The sequence below is a fragment of the Ceratotherium simum genome, chromosome 39 (assembly GCF_057802395.1).
Source record: "Ceratotherium simum simum isolate JZ-2026a chromosome 39, ASM5780239v1, whole genome shotgun sequence".
NCBI lineage: Eukaryota > Metazoa > Chordata > Mammalia > Perissodactyla > Rhinocerotidae > Ceratotherium > Ceratotherium simum.
Genome location: NC_141938.1, coordinates 14494944 through 14520262, shown reverse-complemented (window position 1 = coordinate 14520262; position 25319 = coordinate 14494944). Strand labels below are relative to the sequence as shown.

Here is a 25319-nt window from a genome sequence, read left to right as displayed (position 1 = left end):
GTGTGTGTGGGGGGGTGTGTTTAGTCATTGCTGCATCTCCAGCAGCAAGAAACGCCTGTTGAAGGACCAAGTTCAGATACTTCCATGTTCACATACAAATAATAGGGGTTTTGTCCATACCTCATAACAGACCCATATCCACGTGGACTTCAAAAGTGGACAGGTCTTATCCCCTTCCCACGTGGCAGAGTGGTCTCCCTTGTCACCCAAAACAAATCCCAAGGGAGTGTCTCTCAGCCGACCTGGTGACAGAGGGGACCTCACACTGATGAGGTCACAGTGACCCCACCCACCCCATCCCCGCATGGCCCTAAGAAACCGCCAAGGGGGCATCACCACCACATGGCAGGCACCTGAGGCCCTGAGAGTCCAGGGACAATATCCCTTGTCAAGGATGCTCCAGCTGGTCACTCTGCTTTAAATTTCTTCCACGAACAGGCCCCTCGCTACCTGACAGTAGAGAGGGTTTCGGTTGTCCCCTTGTTTTCAGCAGGGAACCGAGTGTGGGCTGCAAAAGTGTCTGTCCCTTCTTCAGCTGTCACGTCCTCTGTATCCAGGGACTTCGCTGCAGTGTCCTTAGCACCTAATGGCCTTTGCTGTCTTTAGCTGCCTCCCCGAGGCAGCCACGGTAGAAGGAAGGAAGGTTGAGGCCTCAGGAAATCGCCTGGTCTCCCTTCTCTCTGTCCGACCGGAAGCGGATGTGAGTTCCAGTAAGGCGGGACACGAGGGCAGGAATTTCCGCTGATTCTGGCCCCGCCCCATGTCCCCTCTGGCTCTTCCGGAAAACCAGGGGCTCTGCATCCAGCACAGAAGAAACAGTCCGCTTGCGCCTGGGCACGGTGTAAAGGTCAGAGTTCCCAGCTGCCTCTGGGATGGGGGGGTTTGAAGCGGATGGAAGGCCGCGTTGCATGACGGGAGCAGGATCGTGGCCTCTGAGGGCTGTCTGTCTTTGACCTACATTCACCAAGGGGCTCAGGTTCCTTGGGGGGCTGTCCTAGGAAGTGAGTGGCCATCGGGTATGGAGGGGCTGGCTCTTCAGACCTTTCCTGGAGCCTGGGAATGACTAGGGAGCCAGACTTGAGGTGGCTGTAGGTGTGGACTGCGCCTGTGCGGCTCTGAGCCTCAGGCCCGAGTGCTCCTGATCCGAGGCGGTTCGCCGGGACCCAGGGGCTGTGAGTGCGTATGCGTGCCTCTGTGGGCAGAGCGTGGAGGCGTGTGACGTGGGCGTGGCCAGCGGGCACGTGCGGCTGAGCTGATGATGCCAGATCCGGTTCCTCTGCCCGAGGGGTGTGGGTAACAGTCCCGAGGCCTGAATGCCTCTGTTTCCTACTCCCTGTCACCTCACTGACACGTGCTGCTGCTCCAGGGAAATAGTCCCGAGGTGTGGGCAGAGTGGATCCCTTAATGAAGTCTCTTAAAAAGACACAGAACTGGGCTTGGTAATTTGAGAGCTGAAATGGATTATGATGTAATAGCCAAAGATTAGGGTCCTGCCCAGGAGGGCCCTCATTGAGAAAACTAGGGTCTGCCTTTATGTTTAAGACCTACAGTGTTTCCAGAGCTCGGATCCCAAGGACCCTGGAGGACAGATGCCCTCTTACTTCCCCTTGGCTAAGTCTCCGAGGTGAGGGCCGGTGTAGCCCTGGAGGGCGTGCCCTAACTTCTGATTGGGTTCCAAGAAAGGCCTGATGGCTCGAGAGTCCTTCTTTCCCATATCGCCGTTCTCTGTAAGGTTGTCAAGGTGGAAAGAATTATTCTTGCTTATCTAAAAATCTAGGTTCAGGTGTCTGCTTCTCGATTTGCATGAAGAGTGTGTTTGTTTTCTGCAGTTGGTCTAGAAATATGCAATACTGTTTATAACAGTAAAATTCCGTCTTTTCAGTGTAGTTCTGAGTTTTCACAAATGCACACAGTGGTACCAACAATCATAATACAGACTAGCCCATCCTCCCTAAATGATCACTAGCTCTGCCCCTTTGTAGTCAAGCCCTCCCCCACCCTTAGACCCTGATCTGTTCTAGACTCCTAAACCTTAACTTTTTCCAAAATGCCATATAATAGAATCAGGTGCTATGTAGCATTTTGAGTCAGATATATATTTGATCTCGTATTTTTAAAACTGGGTATTTATAGTTGCCTTTCAGTGATGTTCCAAGTTTCAGATTTCTACAGTGCCTAATATAGATCATGAAACACATTAAGTCTTCAAAACTGACATTCCTTTATTATTACTAGTTGCATGAGCTTATGCAAAACTATGCTCCCTGTGCTTAATTTTCTTTTTTGGAGGTTGGCGGAGATGAGGAGGGGGAGATCAAATGAGGTAATGATGATCAAATTATATTAAAATATCTGCAATGTTATGAAAACATTAATATTGGAAAAAATGGATACAAATTTGACTTCATTTGCTTTTTAAGCAGAGATATTACATTTCTTCTTTGCCCTAACATGTACTGAAAGACTGAGTATATGGAATTAACACCTGTGAACAGCTTTATGCATCACTGAAACAAATCTTCCACCACCTTCTATAAAAGAATATTAAAATTTTCCATGTTCGAGAATGCCAAATATATCTCTTTTATACTAAATTAGGATAATACTCAAAATGACACACTGCAGCTCACCTTCCTTATTCCTAGGAAAATTTCACTCGCCATCCACAGTTCTCCTGGCATCTACCTGGGGATCACTGAAAGCTTGTATAGATATCATTCTGCTTATAAAATAGGGCACATGCTGGGTCATAACTCTGCGGATGACCACGTCCCTTTTTCAGACTAGAGGCAACTCTACGATTTAGGATACAAGTTCTGTCATTTGCACTATAATAGCCAAATGATAATGCCAAATATATAACGCAATTTACAATTCTTTCAAAAGGATTATAAACAGCTGCACTTTGTGGCCCAAATAAATGGTGGGACTTTGGTGACAGAAACCCATTCCAATTCATAAATACATATCATATGACTGAAAGCTTTTAACCATTGCAAAAATAAAGCTGAACCACGAGAAGGATTTTATTTTTATAGAGACCCATTACTCTGTTAACTCCATGAATACAGGACTGTGTATCACTCCATACTCTTTACAAACACCCTTGAGCAGTTCCTGTACCAGTGTTTACTTCATCCTAGATGATGGAAATATAATGAATACATCCTCACTCTCTGATGCCCCTACCCTCCTTAGAAAAAATACAGACTACACCCTCCTACTTTCCCTATTGTCTCCCTTGTTATGGATTATTTTCCTCCACGACCCATATTTCCATTTTTATACCAAATCTCTACGTTTTACCTAAAAATCTTCACTTCTTTTTACATTGCTTTTCCCACAAAAATGTATGCACCAGAATTGCGAGGACCTGTTTGTTTTCTGCCTCTACCTTGAGAACCTACTGTGCAAGTCTTGGTTAGTTTTGAGCTAATTTTGAGTTTAGAATGGCTGTAGATTAAAAAGTTTCAAAAATTAACATCAAGTGAAGAGCATGGTCTCTGAGCCAGAAGAGCTTATTCTGAATCCTGATCCTGTCTTTACCACTTGCTAGCTTTTAATCTGTAGGCTTCCAGTTAACTTACAAGGGAGGTAAAAGTATCTACGTTATAATTTTGGAGGGTTAACTGAGCTAATTTATGAAAAACAATGAAAACAGTGTCAGATGGATAGTAAGCATACTCAATTGTTTACATAGTGAGGAAGAAAAATCAGCCCCTGAGAACTGGGACCCACCTGGCCTGTCTCTCACTCCTTGGCCAGTGTTCTGTTGAACAGAAACAAGTCTACCCAACACTGTCATCACACAAGGCCACTGGGTGATTGTTTTGGAGCAAGGCAAAAAGAGGAACACTCTGTAATCACATCATTACTTGGACTAAAAAGAGAATTATGCCATTCACAAAAATTAAATACTCCCCTAGTCTAGCTAATAAAACTGACTTCTGCTTCTTTGCAAGTTAATTTTAGTCCCGATCCCTTCTGTCTGCCTTCTAGACAAGAACTATTAAAATTCCCAGTCATACAGTTACATTTCATTTCCCGTGTCAGAAGTCGCCAAGAGCATTCTCCGGTTTGACAATACACTGGAAGGCCCAACAGGATTCAGAAGGGCCATTACGTTCATGATTATGGTGAAAGGATACATAGTCAAGTGAGTGAAGGGAAAAGGATAAATCAGGTGCAAGCTGCCAGTTGTCCTGGAAACTTAGAGTCACCCGGACAGCCCCCCCAGCAATGACGTGTGACAACGCATGTGAAGTATTGCTAATCAAGGAAGCTCACCTGAGCCTTGGTCTCCAGGATTTTGGGGGGGCTCATGTAGCCATGCAGCACCCACATAACAGCTCAGCTACTCAGCCTCCAGCTCCCCTCCTCAGAGGTCAAACTGATACAGGGTCACCTGTGGCCTTATGCACACAAAAACCGGCCTTCACCCTAAGTCACACTTAGCATAAATTAGTCAGACCAATACAGTGTGGCCCAAGGCCTCAGGCAGACAAAACACTCTTATCAGGCAGAATATTCCAAGGACTCAGGATTTATCTCCTAGGAGCTGGTCAAGGGCCATTGCTTTCTTTGAAAAGTGCAAAGACTGAGCAACCAAAGCTGCTGAATTAATACTCTACTGCACACTTCCTGACAACAGCCACCCCGGGGCAGAGCCAGCTTCCTTGGAGCCTCCTCCAAATGACCTAAAATAAGTCTCAATCCTGTAAGTCCTTTCTACTACAACTTCTGAGATGTCCCACTGTTCCTCATGCTATATGGTCACCACACCCCATTGCAATAAGTCAACAAACCCAGCTTTGTTCAAGTGCAGGTGTGTTTCTCATAGGTTTTAGCTGGTGGGCACTGCCATAACCAATATATAAGCTTTTATTCTTATGAATGAATAAGTGGTTTTAATGGGGAAACTGTTTCACATTGTGAGAATAAACAAATTTAAATTAAAAAAAATCTAAAATATTTATGTACTGTGACCTCAGAACATATGTTTAAAAAGACAAAATTACAATATTAATTTGACAATCCATACTGTATCGGAATATTTTAACATACCCCCTCTCAGTATATGAAAGATAAAGTTAATGATTTAAGTATACAGCAAATATAAAACCACTTTTACTAGGATTTTTCTATGAAATATGTACAGAACTTTGTGTTTGACTAAAAAACGTGTACCTTATTTTGCAAGCAAAAATTGTAATAATTGAACATATTATCATTTGGAGATTGCATTTAGCTGTGAATAACCCCAAATTCCCACAGTCTGCTTCATATATCTACAAGCTGCCTGTTTCTCATGTGGAACTGTCCAGAAACAAAAAGCACAGGGTAAATGCAACCACTCGACAATGCAATCACGAAAAAGAGTCCTGTGTGTTTTGACACCACAATTATAACTTTCAGAGTGGAGTGAGGGCCACTAGACATATTATAAGATGCTCACTACACAAATTATACCTGATACAAATATGGCAAGAACCGGAGAAAAGAAGGAGTGTCAGAGAAGGTCACCAACCAAGAAAGTATAAACCAGTGGCCTGGTGGACACGTTGGAGCTGGCAGGAAAATCCAAATTGTGGATGTGTGAGAATGCAAGTGGATCTGTGACAGGAGAGCCACTGGAGATGCCTGTGGAAGGCGCCAACTTTGAGAGTGGAGTCAAATACTGGGTGTTTGGTTTGTCGACACTCGTGATCAATGGGCCCAGAAAGCAGGAAAATCCACTGGAAATTGATGCCCATCAAGCCCTGATGCACCGATCCGCCTGTATGAGAGCTGAAAAAACTAAGTATGATGTATTCTTCATTTCTGCCTTCCTGATCTCATGCAAGGTTTGCTTTTGGCCAACTCTAATCTGGAATAATCTAGGGATGAGATTCTGCAAAATGTAGTTCCCAGGCTTACTGCACTGACACATCACAACAAGCACAACACAGCTATTCTAGCTTTTATCATATTCAAGTAACAAGAGCTCTCTTTTTAATTCAAAGCCGTGTATCTGATTCCCAGCCAGGAGCTACGACAAACAGAAATGGGCATAAGAGGAAAGTCAGTCAGATGAGGGTATCCTCATTCAACAGCTTTATATTAGGAATTTCTGCCAGAACAATGAAATATTGTGCCAACTAGAAAAAAATGCCAAATGTATATTTTTAAATACTAAAGACTGAGAACTTCAAAAATATTTGCTTAGAGAGGAGGAAAAAAACGATAGAGGTCAGGTATACAAATTCCAGTAAGTGCAACATTAGGCCAGAAACAAAATCTCACTGATACCAAAGTATCAATGTCATAATAACCACATGTTCATGACATGATGAAAATGAGAAATAAATAAAACTATCTAAAATCCCAACAGTTACATATTTAAAAATTCACTTCAAAAGATCAATTGGTCCAAAAGACCTCATAGTGTAAATAATTTTTATATAAGCAATTCATAATTAAAACGCTTTATCTCAAAAGGTAGGTAATTTAGCCCACAGGGTAAGTAGTGGGTAGTATGGTGGCTGCCCAAAAGATATGTCCACTCAGAACCTGTGACTGTGACCTTAACTGGAAAGAGACTTGGCAGATATAATAAAGATTTCGAGATGGGTTCATCCTGGATTGGAGTGGGCCCTGAATCCAATAAGTGTCCTGATAGGAGATGGGGATGTTAAGACGGAGCCAGAAACTGGAATGATGCATCTACACGCCAAGGAACACCAAGGATTGCTGGTAGCCCCTAGAAGCTAGCCGAGTGGCATGGATCAGATTCTCCCTCAGAACCTGCAGAAGGAACCAACCCTAATGACACCTTGATTTCCAACTTCTGGCCTCCGGAAGTAGAAGAGAATAAATTTCTGTTTCTTTAAGCCACCAACTTCATGGCAATTTGTTAGGGCAGCCTTCGCGAAGTAATACAAGGAATATTATCTCCTAGATGTTTTTCTCAGAAAGAACTGGAAAGAACGTGATAAGGGTCTACTTTAAGAATAAGGCACTAATAAAGCCAACACTGTATCTAAGACCTTTATAAAAATGCAATTTGCTGTGCATAATGAGTGAAATAATCTGCATGAAGGTCTTTTGACATTACTTACTGGCATGGAGTTTCCCTCCTGCATGAGTTCACGTGTTTTTTTAAGGATGGGGACTACAGAAGGCTTCCCCACCCTGCTCACATTCAGAGTTTCTCCCCAGTGTGAACTCGCACATGTCTCTGTAAGGATGACAGCCGACTGAAGGCTTTCCCACACTCCTTACATTCATAGGGTTTCTCTCTACTGTGAGTTCCCAAATGTCCTCGGAAAGACGATGACCAGCTGAAAGCTTTCCCACATTGCTTACATACGTAAGGTTTCTCTCCAGTGTGAATTCGCACATGTGTTCTAAAGTATGAAGGACTACTGAAGGCTTTCCCACATTCGCTACATGCATATGGTTTTTCTCCGGTGTGAGTCCGCAAATGTCCCTTAAAGGATGAGGGAGAACTGAAGGATTTTCCACAGTGTTCACATTCATAAGGCTTTTCTCCAGAGTGTGTTCTCATGTGAATCCTAAGGTCTGAGGGCCAACTGTAGGCCTTCCCACATTCCACGCATTTATAGGCTTTCTCCCCGGTGTGCATCCTTGCATGTATGATCAGGTAAAAAGAATGAAGGAAGGCTTTTCCACACTCTTTACATTCGTAGGCTTTCTCTGCACTGTGAACCTTCACATGTTTCCTAAGAGAAGATGGAGAAGGGAAGGATTTCTCACATTCCTTACAAGAATAGGGTTTCTCAACAGTATGAGTTTCTCTATGTGTCCAAAGGTTTGAGGGAGATCTGAAAGTTTTCCCACATTTTCCACATTCATATGGCTTCTCTCCAGTGTGAGTTCTTATATGGACTCTCAGTTTGGAGAAGTATATAAAGGCTTTTCCACATTCTTTGCATGCGTATGGTTTCTCTTCAGTGTGAGCTCTTATGTGTGCCCTAAAGGATGAGTAACAAAGAAAAGTTCTCCCACATTCCTTACATTGATAGGGTTTTTGTCCACGTTGAGGTGATGCTATGGGACTCTTCAAGGATGAAGTATCCATGATGGCTTTTTCGGACTTATTGTATTCATCGCATTTTACTCCAGTAGAAAGTCTCTTATGCACAATAAGACTTGGAATCTGGTTGGTTTCTCCACACTGATTACTTTCATTATTTTCCAAGGGTATCTCCACCACATGACAGCTATTAAAAATAGGGATCATGTTATCAATGATTTGTTAATGATTCATTGGTGGCTTTTAATGATTAATATGATGACATTGTCACCATTTTCAGTGAATGCATGTTTTCTGCCCTGTTAGAATTGTGTCAAAGTCTTATAAGCTGAATGCTGATAGAGGGCTCAACCCCAGGTATCAATGTGCTGTTTTTATTTTTTTTATTTTTTGTGAGGAGATCAGCCCTGTGCTAACATCTGCCAATCCTCCTCTTTTTTTACTGAGGAAGACTGGCCCTGGGCTAACATCCGTGACCATCTTTCTCCACTTTATATGGGACGCCACCACAGCATGGCTTGCCAAGCGGTGCGTCAGTGTGCACCCGGGACCCGAACTGGTGAACCCCGGGCTGCTACAGCAGAGCGTGCACACTTAACCGCTTGCGCCAGTGGGCCGGCCCCAATGTGGTGTTTTTTATATACGGGATTTTGTTTCCTGATAATTGGTTACAACTGACCTAAGTCTTAAACAATCAACATCTGCATCACTTTTATAAAATGATCCCGTGAAAATCCTCTGTGATACTTAATATCCATCTTATAGTACATACACACACACACACACACACACATATTAATATCCTGGCACTCTCATCCTCTCTCCTGAGACCTGCTGCCTCTCATGTGTATGTCACTCACCCCAAGTGTGTTCTCTGGTTCTTGTGCTGATCTTCAATGCCATGGCACTTCCAGTTGTCTCCTAAAATGAAGAACCAGGAATCATTTCTTCCGAATCTTACTCTATATTCTGTTCACTTCATATTTCTTCCCCAAATACACTGTAGATTTGACCCACTGATTTTCAGTTGAGTGTCATAATATGAAAAATAGTAACAAAATTTACTTTCTTTGGAAAGAACTGGTGGGATGAAGGCAGGAAAAGAAGTAGGGAACATGTAAGTTTCTTTTCAAATAGTGATCCAAAAAGTCCACAAATTTTATAAGGAAGAATGTTCTTTCAGGACTTTGACAATAATAAGGACAAAAAGGTCAGAATGGTGGGTGATTTACTGGAAATACTTCCATGAAGATTGAGACTCATGGTGACATACATGCCCTGTCATCAGGAAAGCAACATAGGAAAGAAATGGACAAAATGCACATGCCACAATACTAACTTGAAAAGAGCAAATGTGGAAAGTCTTTCAACGTGGACAAGGACATTTGTGAGGATGGATGAAAAGTCAAAAAAACGAAGCTAAGCTATCTGGCAAATTCAGCATCCTCAGTAAGAATACTAAGTTATTTTTTAATTAATATTTTCAAATGTAATGCTCCTCAACAGAGGCTGTTCTCTTTTTTTAAAGATTTTATTTATTTTATTTTTTCCCCCCAAAGCCCCAGTAGATAGTTGTATGTCATAGCTGCACATCCTTCTAGTTGCTGTATGTGGGACTCGGCCTCAGGATGGACGGAGAAGTGGTGCCTCGATGCACACCCGGGATCCGAACCCGGGCCACCAGCATCGCAGCGCGCGCACTTAACCACCAAGCCACAGGGCCGGCCCATAGAGGCTGTTCTCTTAAGGCACAGAATTATAACCCTTAAAGAAACCAAAGTATTTAAAAGAGACAGTAGTAGGTTTTATACATATATGAGAAGGCTATTAGACGATATGCTCCATGGTGATGTGACCATGTCTGTCTTACTCAGCAGTAAATTCCCACTGTTCAGCCCAAGTTTTAGAACCAGCTCAATAGCTGGGGAATATTTGTGCTCTAGAGAGTAAGTGAAGGAATGAAGTCAGCCTTACCTACTGAGGCCAGGTTCCTGCAGGTCTCCAGCATCACATCTCTGTAGAGGTTCCTCTGAGCACCATCCAGCAAAGCCCACTCCTCTGGGGTGAAGTCCACAGCCACATCCTCAAAGACCACCAAGTCCTAGAATATCCAACAAATTCTGGTTCAACGTACCATTCTCCACCAGTGTGTGCAGGAGGAAGGGAGAGGCTGACAGCACTGGGGAACTGGGACTCAATTCACAGCAAGTTCACACATGGTTCTGTGGTCTCCCATCTACTGTAGGGCTCAGTCATAAGATCTCACCCCCTCTATCCTATTCAGCACTCACTTCCTCAGTGACCCCAGATGGCCTCATTGATTTAACAGCATCTCTAGTGAACTCATCTCTCTTCTGTTTCACTGTGACAACTTCCACTCTTCCTCTCCATCTGATGGGTCCAAGACAGTCCACAATACATTGGAGAAATGAAAGAAATACTATACAGATCTTCCCTAACTGATGATGATTACATCCTGATAAACCCATCATAAGTTGAAAATATTGTTAAGTTGAAAATGCACTTAATACACCTAACCTACACAACATCATAGCTTGGACTAGCCTACCTTAAACGTGCTCAGAACACTTACGTTAGCCCACAGTTGGGCAAAATCATCTCACATAGTGCCTACTTTATAATAAAGTGTTGAATATCTCATGTAATTTATTGAACACTGTACTGAAAGTGAAAAACAGAACAGCTGATGGGTATAGAATGATTGTAAGTGTATCAGTTGTTTACCCTCAGGATCTCATGGCTGACTGGGAGCTGCAGCTCGCTGCCACTGCCCAGCATCATGAGAGTATCTACTGCATATTGCCAGCCTGGGAAAAGATCAAAGTTCAAAATCTGAAATATGGTTTCTACTAAATGCGTGTCGCTTTTGTACCACTGTGAAGTTGAAAAGTCCTAAGTTGAATCATTGTTAAGCTGGGGACAGTCTGTACAAATAAAACAATTATTGCCTCTTTAAAAACATCAATTCCTGGGCCGGCCCTGTGGCTTGGTGGTTGAGTGCGCGCGCTGCGATGCTGGAGGCCCGGGTTCTGATCCCGGGCGTGCATCGAGGCACCACTTCTCCGTCCATCCTGAGGCCGAGTCCCACATACAGCAACTAGAAGGATGCGCAGCTATGACATACAACTATCTACTGGGGCTTTGGGGGGAAAAAAATAAAATAAATAAAATCTTAAAAAAAAATAAATAAATAAAAATAAAAACATCAATTCCTTGTGATGAAAATGATTTCATCTCCTTCTTCATTGTTCACTACAGGCCTCAGCATGACATGAAGCAAAGGTCAGCCCTGGATGAGATGTTAATGAATGAAAACATGGTAAGGGCCTGGGAGCACTTCCTGCTTTTCCCCACCAACAATTTCCAAGAGGCCTGGTTAGGCCCAATCTTCAACCCAGGCCCTGAGATAGATATATTTCCTTGAAGAATGCCAATGCATTATAAACTGGCAGGTCCACTTGGTGGAATAAGAATATTCTTTATGAGAAGCATTAGTATTCACTTATCTCTTATTTTTCTATAAAACAGCAACTCTTCCTTTCTCTACATACTCTCCAGGAGACAGACAGTGTACTGACAAGTTAGAGCTCAGGCAAGAGAAAGGAAGCATTAAGACTTCAGACCTCACCACAATGCCTGCGTTCAGGGGCCTGGGTGCTGAGAACCACCAGTTATGGGTGACAGCTCCCCCTCAACACACAAACAGATGGAGGTCACAAGTGGCCAGCACAGCCTTGTCTTCTCCAGAAAAGAGTGCCCTGGTCCTTCCTGCCTGTGAAGAGGCGGTTATGAGTCCCACCAGAGAAGGGAATTAACTGAAGTCCAGAAGGGCTTGGCTGTGAATTTGCCCAGGTCATAAAATGTATGAAAGGATCAAGCAGCACATTCCTCCAAAAGAACATCTGCTCCCACTCTCTGAAAATCCGGAGACCCCGACTTATACACCAGCCTCCTGAGGGCTCTACACACAATAATCATTTCTGCACCCCTTGGCATGCAGATCAGCATAACTGCCCAGCCCCTGAGCATGGACTCTGATGGCCTGCAGAATCCCCAGAAAGTCTGGCCTTTGAGAAAGTGCATCATCCCAGTGGCTTCCACATGCAGAGGTGGGAATACAGACTGCCACACCACAATGCAGGTGCTGCAATTTGCCTGTACAATAATCAGCAGCAGAACCAGAAAGCTCCAGAATGGGAACACTCCTTGTCAAGTTAGTAAGTAAAGTCAGCTGCCTCAGGCATCCTGAACTACTCTTGGTACACTGCTCTCTAGTGGTGTCTCACGACATACTTCCATCCACAGACAAAATTCAACCAACTCCTCCACTGCTGTGTCAGGTAACATTGTGAAGCCACAAAAACCCATAACAGTCTCACAATATTAACAAAACGTCATTTTTTGTGTGTGTGAGAGGAAGATTGGCCCTGAGCTAATATCTGTGCCCATCTTCCTCTATTTTGTATATGGGACGCTGCCACAGCATGGCTTCTGGTGTTAGGTCCACGCTCAGGATCGGAACCTGCGAACCCCAGGCTGCCGAAGCGGAGCTTATGCCACCAGGCTAGCCCCAATAAAATGTTATTTTTATTAAAAATTTATGAAAAATAAAAACAGCATCCATGATGTGTAAAATATCTTGCACACAGATTTGCACACATTGGCTCATTTATTTCTCATAATAAATGTCCTAAGTAGATACCATTACAATCAATATACAGCAGAGGAAACTTAGAGGATAGAGTCAATTAATGACACACTCAAGGTTACCCAGTTAGAATGTGGTAAGTCTGCTTCCTTTCACAGCCCAACTCTGAGAAGCTGCGTTTCTGTACATACACCTTACAGTCTGGTCGTGGCGATGATTCCTCAACATGAGTAACGTGACCTAGAGCAGAGATCAGTCAGCTTTCTAGAAAGATCAGATGGTACACTGTTGAGGCTTTTCTGGCCATGTGGTCTCTGTTGCAACTGCTCAGCTCTTTGTGGCACCAAAGCAGCTCACAGACAACATGTAAAGAAATCGACGTGGCTGCGTGCCAATAAAACTTTATTGACATAAATAAGTAGCAGCTTGGGCGTGTGGGCTGTAATTTTCCAACCCCTGATCTAGAGCAGTGCCATCAAACAAGAAGACACTACAGACAACGTATCTAATTTTGACTTTTCTTGTAGCCACCTTATAAAAAGTCAAACTATTAAAATTAACTTTAATAGTATGTTTTATTTTGCCCACTAAATACAAATATCACTTCAATATGTATCCAATATAAAATAATGATTGAGATATTTCTATAATTATTTTTGTCACACTAAGTGCTACAAATCTGGTATGGATTTCACACATACAGCCCAACTCAATTCTGACTAGCTGTATTTCAAGAGCTCAACAGCCACACGTGGCCTGGGGCTACCGTACTGGACAGTGCGGATCCAGACCCTGCTAAGGACTGTGGAGACGAGGAAAATGAAGCATCCTTTTCACGTCTGCAATCCTTGGGCTCCTTCTCCTGGCAACGCCCTTTGTCTCAGGCAAGTTGCTTCTCCATATGCTCATAACCCTGATTCTTTCATTTGCTAAAAATCTATATAGATGATAGTTCCTACTGCATGCAGCTAGAGATATAGCACTTAAGAAAAGGGAGAAATTCTGGGCCGGCTCCGTGGCTTAGCGGTTAAGTGCGCGCACTCTGATGCTGGCGGCCTGGGTTCGGATCCCGGGAGCGCCCCGAGGCACCACTTCTCCGTCCAACGTGAGGCCGAGTCCCACGTACAGCAACTAAAAGGATGTGAACCTATGACATACAACTGTCTGCTGGGGCTTTGGGGGGAAAAAAACTGAATAAATAAAATCTTAAAAAAAAAAAAAAAAAGAAAAGGGAGAAATTCTGAAGCACATGAGACTTAAATTCTCATGGGGGAGGACAATTATATTACCAAATATAGTCCAGGTGAAGGGGTAAGTCAGTGCTGTAAATAAAATACAGGACAGTGAAGGCATTTGGAATGAGAAAGAAAACGAGCAAATAAAGTTGCACAGGGTCAACCAAAACAGAAAAATAACCATCTGAGTGACACTGGAACTGGATACCTTGGCCTAGTTTTTTAAAAATGCCACTGCATTCTTCAACTCTAAGAATTAGAATGATTTCACAAAATCTCAGGAAAGGTTTCCATTGCTAGTGGGCTTCACCAACTGAGAGACAACTGAGAGACAACGGAATCAAAGGAATCTGGTCCAGGAGGCAGTGGCATCAAAGTGTCCCCAGCCAAGAACAGAAACACCATCTACTCCCAGAAAAGAAGGAAAGAACGGTATCGATGGGCTAACAGTGAACTCAAGAGTATGGAAAGAGAGCAGTAGCATAAATGAAGAAAGAAATGTGAAGGGCAAAATTAGAGATATAAAAAGGAAGCTAAAAATGCATCTACTGAAAACTAATCAAACTGACAAACCTTTGGCAGTTTTCTTCAAGAAACATAAAGCCTGGGCAAATCAAGTTATGAATGAAAAAGCAGGCATAATTAGGGATGTTCTAGGGATTAAATGTGAGATGAGGGGAATGATCTAAAATGTTTAAATTCTCAGTACTTCCAGGACTTTTAAACAACTTCCATTCAGTTGTTTAAAATACTTGAAAGAAAATAAAAAGGTATTTAAAAATATTCACACAAAGGAAACAAAAATTCCATATCCCAGAACAGTACAACTGAAAAAAAATTAAATATAATATCATCAACAAATATAAGTCAAACATTCTATAAAAAACCATTAGTACCCTAAATAGAGTAATGAATAATGTGCATACTAAATCACCCAAGGTCATTTTATTCCAGCAATGCAAGAAAATTCTGTTTAAAAATTGACCCAGTGGGCAGGGGGTATATGGGAAATCTCTGTACCTTCCTCCCAATTTTGTTGTAAACCTAAAACTGCTCTAAAAAAATAAAGTCTCAAGGGGCCTGGAAAAAAAATTGATCCACAAATTAATACATTTTACCACATTAATAGAAAACATAGAAAATCATAATTCATGTCCAACAATGACTGATATATTTCTATCATTAATGGATATCAAATTTTAATACACTAGAATTAGAAGGAACGTGGCTAATTAGGGAAGACAGTGCATAAAAATATCACTGCCATGTTAAATGAAAATTCTGAAATAGTACGACAGTTTCCTCTTCAGGAAGACAAGACACAGCATACCTTATTCTACACTGAAATGGAGGTCCTGGTGAATCATTAAAGGAAGACAAACTAAAGGCAAAACGACAGCAGGAGAAAGAAGCTGAAATATCATTATTTGCAGATAAGCTTTTGTATGTAAAATTCAAAGGATTTACAGAGGAATAACTAAAATCTGTACTTGCACTTACCAAGGAGAGAATCATGCTCAGACGTGAATTTACTTCTACGTACCAATAACAGGATTTTAGGATAAAGTTTTGCAGAACATTTATGATGAAAACAGTATGACATTATTGCAAGAAGTTAAGATCGAAATTAATGGAGAGAGAGACCAAGTCCACGCATTGGAAAGCTCAGTACTCCCAGGATGCAGCTCCACCCTGGAATTCATCGACAGATGCACTGTAATTAATCCCCACTCATTCTTGGTACCTGAAGCCCTGATTCTCACCCTAGCTTTTTACATTTGAGAAACTCGGTCCCACGGGCACCCGAATCCACCCACTTCACGAACAAGATCTTGGGTGCATCATACGTGCCAGACCCTCTCCCCTGCGTCTGCGATAAACCGGGGAGAAATCACAAGATCTCCAATTTCAAAGCCTTACATTCTAGGAGACTTGGTGACGTCAGACAGTAGGGAAAAACCCGGGGGACCCGGGACCCCCACGCGGGGCCGGGACCCTCCCCGCGGCCGAGGGCGGGGACTCGGGGCGGGGGCCGAGGGGCGCGGGGAGACCCGGGCCCGCGGCCGCTTCCAGCCGGTTCCGGCTGGTTCGCACCAGCCCCTCCGGGTCCGGGCCCGGCCCGCGCACTCACCATCTCCGCCGGCTCCGGACTCTCCGGGCGTCCTCCCCGCGGCCCCGGCAGGTGAGAGCGACGGGGGCGGGACACCTGGGGCCGCGCGGGGCAGGTGCGCGCGGGGACGCGGCCGGACGAGGGCGACGTCCACGCGGGTGCGAGCGCGCCCGCCCCAGGCTCTGATTGGACGGTGCTCCGAGCCCCCGCGCCCTGATTGGGCTGTGCTACCGGCCCGGACGCCCGTGATTGGGCAATTTGCCCGTCTGCACCTCCCTAGCCTGAGTGATAGGCGGAGATGGAGATCACGTGGCTGAGCCGGGCGGAAGTGTAAGTGCTTGGCCTCAGCCGTTCCCTGCCCCGCTTGCTCCCGGGATTCGGACCTCTGCCCGTTCGGGACTTGGGCTCCGAGAAGAAGGCGCTCCCGGCCGGTGGGACCCGGCGTCTTCCCCCGAGCTCGGCGGCCCATCCTTGTCCTCCTCCTGGACCTGGAAGTCCTGACTCAGTTTCTCCGCGGAGGGCCCCCTCATCCAGAGCCGGGACAGCGTGGGACGGGGGTGGGGGGGCGGAGCACAGGAGGGCCTGCTGACCCCCGAGGCCAGGGCTCGGCCTGGGGCTTTGGGGACACGGCCTCTAGAGTTTCCGCACCAACACTGAAAATTGATATCATTATGGCTGAATTTTCAGGGAAAACATTTTTTTCTAGTTTGATGTCAAACTCTGTTGGTTTTTTTTTTTTTTTTTTTTAATGAAGTGCACTTACAGCAGATCTGATTTCTGGTTTGCTTCTTTAAGATTTCATTTACATTATTTGAATGTGTGGTCAGCACTTTCCCTGTCAATGTTTCCATTCATATTCTTTGTCCCTCTCTCGGGTATTTTGTTTCCAGTCTCTGTACGCGGCACCCCCGCTTCCCCAGTTTCTGTAGCAGCAGGTCCTGGCGGGTCCAGCACCACCCTCTCCCGCACCCTCAGGTCCAGTCAATGAATTACAAAGTCAGTGAAGCTTCTTGAGTTCCTCCCCTCTGCATTCCGGCGCCGCCTCTTCTGCTCCTTGGTCTCCGTTTAAAGGGCTCTCTCTCACTCTGCCTTTAGAGGAGCATCCCCTGGAAGCATTACCCTTCCTTTTGTTAATCGCTCTCGTAGGAATCTCTGCATTTATACTCATTTTTATATGAGCTCATGTAGGTGCTTGTTATCTGTCTCCCTGACCTCATTTAAGCACCATTCGAAGTGCCCCTATTGTTATTATTATTATTATTCAAGTGCTAAAATTTCTCTGATCAATTTCAGACAATGACTGCCAGGCCAGGCTCCTACTCGTAGAAGGTGTTTGAGAGCAGTATACGGAGAAGGATTGATGCCAGTAAGACTTCTGACTGAAAGGAACAACCAAACCAAACCAATACGTCTATTTTCACCTCAATTGTTCATCATGCTTTAATCTGTAAGATCGTGTCAGAAAACACAGTGATCATATAAAGAACAGAACAAAAGTAAATATTGTGATTGGAGGTAATAGCATTTCCTTCTTGAGAAACGAAAAACCAAACTGTAAAACTGTTAGAACTGATGACAGAGTCAATTTACTAGTTATTAGATATATGCAATATACATAATAAAATGTTATTGAAATAAATTGCATTTTATGGAAAAATATATAAAGTTTTATATAAAATATATATTTTATATAAAAAATATATAAAATAATGGTGTGCATTAATATGTGCAGGATCCATGTGAGAACAATTACAGGTGTTTCCTGATGAAGTGACAGGTGTCCTCTTCATGGATCTAGAAACAACTTGGGTTGAAGACTCCTCAGTGCAAAGACGCAGGTCTTTCTAAACACAGCCATAAAATTTAGAGAAATTTCCAACTACATTTGCATCAGGAACTTTATGCCTCATAATAAAACAATTCTAAAAGAATCTCTGAAAAGTAGTGCAAGGAATAGCTAGGCAAATGTTGTAAAGGAAGAATGAGGAAGAACTTTCTGATCAGATCACCAACTAACATAGTTAATGAGTACAAATAATTGAAATAGCCCCAGAACACAGAATTATCTGACCCAAAATATCAATAGTGCCAATGCTGAGAAATCCTGGAATCAACAGATAAGCCCTTGAGAGTCTATAAACAGACACAAGAATATAATAAAATATATGATGATTTGTGGCAAGAGGTGATTCAATCTATGGCCTTCCTTTCTACCACATCTGAATAAATTCCAGATGGATTAAAGATTTAAACATAAAAAAAGAACATAAAAACGCTAAAGAAAACATCAGTATTCCTGTATACTTAGAAGGGGAAAGTCATGACATTCAAAGAAAAAATATAAATAAAACAATAACTAGATTTGAAAAAATAAAACGTTATAATGTCATAAATAATTTTAAAAGATGCAAAAAATACCAATTGGGAAATATCATCAATAATATTGAGAAAAAAGCAATATCGTTAGTATTTTTAAAGCTCTTATACATCAAAAGGAAAATATAAAAGTCCATTAAAATGTACAAAGGCTAAGCACAGAAATTTACAAAATTATAAATGACATATGCCTAATAAAGATATGAAAATAGGTTAGCTCTTCAGGCCCAGGATGGATAGTAGGAATAGATGTACGTATCAACTAGCAAAATAGCCATTTTGGTTTCCTAACTCAGTTGTTGAGGCATATTGTTGGGGAAAGGTCCAGGGGACGCTTCTAGAGCTGTTCCTTAAGATAGTAAACCTGAAGCAACACCTCACTCATGGAGGAATTTCAGAGACTAGTATACTACTGCCATCAAAGTACCTTGCTCTTTAACTTGAATCTTCGGTTGTTGTGAGTTTGGAATATCACGGTCTTGAGGTTGGGATGGTCATCACAGCTGTATTCCAGATGTGGCGTCTTGGTGCAGAAAACCAGGCTTCCTGGCATCCGACAGGCAGCCATCGATTAGCAAATGCCTTCCGCCCATCTGCCAGGAGATGCAATCAGGATTAATTTCCCTTTGTTTGGCAGGCCCCTCGGTGTACTGTTCCTGTGTTATCTTAATGCTAGATCAACAGTCCTGATCTTTGTCCAAATAACGTGCAGAGGCCGGCCCCGTGGCTTAGTGGTTAAGTGCGCGCGCTCTGCTACTGGTGGCCTGGGTTCGGATCCTGGGTGCGCACTGAAGCACCGCTTCTCCGGCCATGCTGAGGCCGCGTCCCACACACAGCAACTAGAAGGATGTGCAACTATGACATACAACTATCTACTGGGGCTTTGAGGGGAAAAAAGGAGGAGGATTGGCAATAGATGTTAGCTCAGAGCTGGTCTTCCTCAGCAAAAAGAGGAGGATTAGCATGGATGTTAGCTCAGGGCTGATCTTCCTCACACACACACATAAATAATAATAAATAAAAAATAAAAAAAAACACAAATAGCGTACAGAAACATGCACCTCAGACAGTGGAATATAAATGCAGGGGGAGTTCATGAGCCAATTACGTTACTGAATTCTCTAGGGGTTTGGTCGTCTGAGAATAGGGTGACAGAACTCCTGTCACATGAGAGACAAATCACCAAAAGTGAGGAACACCAAAGTCAGTGGGGATCTTCAGGTTACAGAGGCCACACATACCATATTTGAGCCTGCTGCTCGGACTCCTGGATCTCGTGACGTGGACGATGCCAATTTTGAGTGTGGCCTAGAGCCACAATAATAACACATCTGAAACAGGTTCATGTTTCAGTGCAACTTCCCTTAGACTTGAGTTATATGACACAACAGAGCAAATGGTACGTTGGAGTATGATCTGTGGGGTTTCTGGAATCCCAAAGAGGACAATCATCGCCCAGAAACCTAGAACTTGAGAGTAAGGTTAGCCTCTCTTCTGCTGAAAACTCTTCTCAGTTTGAAAAAGAGCCTGGTTTGCTAATGGGCCCCAGACTATGAGGTTCCGTATAACAAGGACTGGTAATGGCCATCCTTAGCTGGGTGTTGACTGATCCACTGGACCATAAACTGGAGAAGAACATCAGATTTACATGGCAAAGTGGGAGAAGGAGGTGTATGTCCAGACCTGAGCGTGTCTGACAGCCCAAGTGATCTCGATGAGCCGATGGCTGAAACTCCCTTTGTACCTGTCTTGACATGACTACAGCCATGTTTGGCCATTCCATTGACCTACAGCCACTAGCACACAAAGAAATATAAAGCTGCTTTCTGTGTGATGGGAACTGGCCCTTCTCCCACAGACAGAGTTGCAAATTGTAACATTTCAAGGCTCTTTGGGCATCGTAGCTCAGAACAGACTGGCCATCTGTGCCGGGCTGGGACGATAACCCGGGGAGCACAATGCACGTACACAACTGCTGGGCTGGGATGATAGCCAGGGGGCTCAGTGCATGTACGACACTGATAACCATTTGTGCATGGAAACACTAAATGCTTGCTCTGCAAACTCTGTAACTGCTTGCTCTGGAAATTACTGATGCTATATAGACTGCTGGAAACTGAGGCCTGGTGAGAGTCTCACCTGTGGGGGGGACGCCTTGCCCAGGACCTCTGATGATCGGATTCCCACCTAGCCGTGTCAATTGAAGGGACTCTCTCAGCAGTGGGGTGTGGATGTTGTGAGTAACCCATCTGATGTGTTTTCTTTTGGTCAACCTGGTGTTTCTCTTTCCGGTTGATTTGTGTCATTTCCCTTCAGTCGATTTGGTGTCTCCCTTTCCCATCGATCTGATGTTTTTCCCTCTTATTATGTGACCTATTTGGATCTGTTTGCAGACTATCGCCTTTACTCTCCTCTATATGATAAAATATACCTTCAGTCCATTTGTTTGGAGTGGATAGTTTCTTTTACATCTCCGATCAAATCCCCCAAACCTCTCAAAACAGTACCCACGTGTGTTAACATGCCAGAGGGATCTCTCAGGCCCACTCCTGTGGTCTCCTGGGTGTCTTGGGATAAATTCTTTTATTTCAGTTTCTATTTCCTTTTGTACCCAAGATATGTTTAATAGAAGGTTTTTACATTTCCACATGGAAGGGCCTTTCTGGTTTTCATTTTTGTTAATAATTTCTGGTTTTTTATATTTATTGTTTGCCTTGTTATCTGAGAGTATTTCTACTTTCTGGAAACTGTGAATGCTTTCTTTATGCCTTAATTTATAATCTATTTTTTGGAATGTGTCATGGCACTTGGGACAAATTCATATTGTCTGTTATCGTGGTGTTGTGTTCCATAAATCCATGAGCTGTTCATAAATATTTTATCTTCATCCTGAATTGTGGCTTTTAGCATCGAAAAGCGTCCTTCATTATCACATCCAATGCTTTTGGTCTTGAATTCTACATTTTCTTTTTTTTTTTTTAAAGATTTTATTTATTCAGTTTTTTCCCCCCAAAGCCCCAGTAGATAGTTGTATGTCATAGGTTCACATCCTTCTAGTTGCTGTACGTGGGACTCGGCCTCACGTTGGACGGAGAAGTGGTGCCTCGGGGCGCTCCCGGGATCCGAACCCGGGCCGCCAGCATCAGAGCGCGCGCACTTAACCGCTAAGCCACGGAGCCGGCCCTACATTTTCTTATATCACTATATCTACTCCTCCTCTCATTTTGTTTTCTTGTTTTCAATTCCCTGATACATCTATGTTCCTCACGTTCCTCCTTGCCTTCCTGAATTACTTCATTTCACACGCGTCTTCTGCATACAGTTTATAATGACATCTTGTTTTGTGAGCCAAATTGAGAATCTTTTTCTATTTAATGGTGAGTTAGGCCAATTCACATTTGTTGATATGCATGATATGCCTCGTCTCACTTTGTCATAACTTTTGTTTTTAATGTAGTAAAATACACATAACATAAAATTTGCCATTTTAACCATTTTAAGTGCACAGCTCTGTGGCATGCAGCACATTCACATTGTTGGACAACCATCACCACCGTCCGTCTCCAGAACTTTCTCATCATCCCAAACTGAGACTCTGTCCCCATGAAACACTGACTCCCCCACTCCTCCCCCAGCCCCTGGCCCCACCATCCACTTTCTGTCTCTATGGATATGGCTCCTCTAGGGACCTCCTGTGAGTGGATCACACAGTATCTGTCCTTCTGTGTCTGGCTCACGTCACTCAGCCTAATGTCTTCCAGGCTCATCCATGTTACAGTATCAGAATGTCATAACTTGTTTTAACAAACACTTTATTTTTTAGAATGACGTTAGATATGCAGGAAAAAACGTACAGACAGTGCGGAGTTCCCATATATCCCACATCCAGTTTCCCCTGTGGTTAATATGTTATTCTGGTACATTTGTTACAAATAAAGAACCAATACTGATACATTATTACTAACTAAAGTTCTTGTAGACTAATGCTGGAGCTCCAACCTCAGCCACAGGCATTTAACTGGCAACCTGACACACTATGAATAACACACACCCAACTCAGCCCTTGTGGTTTAAAACCTCTATGCAACAGAACCATCTCATCACCCTTCTGGGCAAAACTTGGAACAGTTGGGAGCTTTGAGACTCAGCCACCCTTAACTGGGGCTTGAAGTGTGCCATCAGGTCCAATGATGGTAGTTTCACGGATGCCGCTGTCACCATTGCTAGCCCTGCACCTTGATTTAAAAGATATTTGCAAGTCAGGCTCCCAGGCCCAGCGTCACATTCAAAATCTGCAAGTGGCTGAGTCTCATTATGTTATCACAGAGCCACAAAAATGTGCTGTACGTCAACCCAAGTGGGGACCACTTGGAAAGGACAGCCCAATCCCACATCGCCCCAGGCGACATGGCCCAAGTCCAAGACCTCACTGGAGATGACATCACTTTAGATGACACCACCCCAGCTCCAGACCTTGCCAGGGATGACATTGCCTCAGATGACATGGCCCCAGCCCCAAGACCTCACCATCTAACCATATACTGGGAGTCCCAACCACACCAGAGCTGGGAAAGTCTTGCCGCCCATGGGAGACCCCAGGCGCCCTCAGCTCTCCAGAGACTGATCTCACTGCTGAGTCCTGTTTTGAAAGGTGGGACCCATCATACTGGAGTGTCTTAAGATGAGTACAGCCATGTTTGGCCGCTCCATTGACCTATGGCCACCAGCACACAAAGAAATATGAAGCTGCTTTCTGTGTGGTGGGAACTTGCCTTTTCCCGGGAACTGGCCTTTCTCCCACAGAGAGAGTTGCAAGTTATAACATTTCAAGGCTCCCGTCGTAGCACGGGATGGACTGGCCATCTGTGCCGGGCTAAGATGATAACCAAAGAGAACAATGCATGTACACAACTACTGGGCTGGGACGTTAGCCAGGGGGCTCAGTGCACGTACGCCACTGATAACCATTTGTGCATGGAAACACTAAATGCTTGCTCTGCAAACTCTGTAATTGCTTACTCTGAAAATTACTGATGGTATAAAAACTGCTGGAAACTGAGACCTGATGAGAGTTCCACCTGTGGAAGGGACACCTTGCCCAGGACGTGTGATCCTTGCCCAGCCACATCGATTGACAGGGCTCTCCCAGCAGTGGGGCGTGGATATTGTGAGTAATTGATTTGATGTGAAGTAATTGATTCGATATGAAGTAATTGATCTGATGTGTTCTCTTTTCGGTCAACCTGGTGTTTCTCTTTCAGCCGATTTGATTTGTGTCATTTCTCTTCAGCCGATGTGGATGTTCTCCCTTTCCAGTCGAGCTGATGTTTTTCCCTCTTACTATTTGACCTATTAGGATCTGTTTGCAGACTATCACCTTTACTATCCTCTGTATAATAAAATATACCTTCAGTTCATTTGTTTGGAGTGGAAAGTGTCTTTTACGTCTCCGATCGAATCCCCAAACCTCTCATAACATGGAGTGACTTTCCAGACACTGCAGTTGGCTTGCCCCGGCCACCCCAACCTTGCTTTGTGCCACTTGTACCGTGAGTTCTGCCTTCTCTGATTGTAATTCCACCTTAAACAATGTTAAGCTCCTATGGGGACGAAGTCCAATGCCTTCACAATGCCTCCTAGATTCAGGTGCCTGCTAAAACCACCCACCTATCCTGCTTAAAGGGTGACCTGACTGAAGCACCCAGGCTGTGTGTGGCCTAGATGAGCAGGATTCTGCTGGCTGCCCAATGCTCAAACCACTCCTCCCCCTTCCTTATTATTCAGCATCCACACCTCACTCGCTCTCATCCCAACAGTGCCCAACCTGCTTGCTCTTCGTGGCACATGAAATCCAAACCCATTGCCCAGCCCCGTGGATACTTACGAGATCCAACACACACAACATTGCCTCCGTGCACCAACTGTTCATAGCTGTCACATTTGCCGTCAGCTTGCTTGCACATACCCCTCACCAAACATTTATCCAGCTGAGTTCTGTCCCGGAGATGGAAATTATTGGGAAATTAAGATCTCTTCTGGACAGCCACCTCCCCTGTATCTGGGGCGCCCCCGCATGGCAAGTCACCACTGCTCGTGTGTTTCTTCAACGCAATAGCACATACGAGGCACCTAACGGACACTCACACCCTCACCATCTGCCCAGCAAAAAACACCGTCCTCCTCCATTCCCAGTCTTTAATCATTCCCAATTACTAATTTTTCAATCTAAAGATAACGCACAGGGCTATATTGTGACCCAAAAGAACTGGTGTTTATCCTCTCTATTTTGGGCACCTTCCACCACCTCCAAGCCACGCACCACATCCCTGCCTTCTAGCCTGCCTTGGCCTTTCTGCTTATGGAAAAGTTTGTCTTTCCGCCCACCGTGCCAGGCATCATCGACTCGCCACGCTCTGCAGAAAGGAGCAAAGACCACCCAAAGGAGAACAAGCGGGGGCTATTTGTTTAGGGCTTGCTAGAGCAAGGGGGTCGGCCGCTGTCACCTACATTTGTCAGAGACCCAAAGGCAGGCAGGGGAGTGAGAAAGATTTATGGTGGAAAAAAGGGAAGGCTTTTATGCCTTGATCAGAGGCTGAAGGCAGGCCAGCTGGCAGCAGGGCATCCTATGCGATTGGTTAGGGGTGGACGTTCGGCTCTCCATGGTCGGTCCTAAAAAAGAATCAGTTGTTAATCAAGGCCTGGCCATTTGGGGCCAATTGTTCCAGAGGTTGTCTGGCTTCCAGGATTGCTTGCTAGAGACAGAGGTCTGACTGGTACATAGCAGGCTGGCTTCCTGCGCTGGTTACTCTAGACTATGGGTTGGTTTCCTGGGCTGGTTGCTGTAGACTGTGGGTCGGAGTTCTCTTTATACACTGTCTGGCCGTTGTCCCTCTG

At 44.2% G+C, this 25319-nt stretch overlaps 1 protein-coding gene across 1 annotated transcript; it reads right to left on the bottom strand.

The window, feature by feature from the left end:
* Nucleotides 1–304: 304 nt before the first annotated feature.
* On the bottom strand, nucleotides 305–16217 carry LOC106803684 (uncharacterized). The gene is made up of 4 exons (XM_087425775.1): nucleotides 16071–16217; nucleotides 10010–10136; nucleotides 8896–8956; nucleotides 305–8222 (listed from the first exon to the last, which is right to left on the bottom strand). The coding sequence occupies exons 1-4, from the start codon at nucleotides 16071–16073 to the stop codon at nucleotides 7181–7183; spliced, it is 1233 nt and encodes a 410-aa protein (XP_087281901.1). The 5' UTR covers nucleotides 16074–16217; the 3' UTR covers nucleotides 305–7180.
* Nucleotides 16218–25319: the final 9102 nt, after the last annotated feature.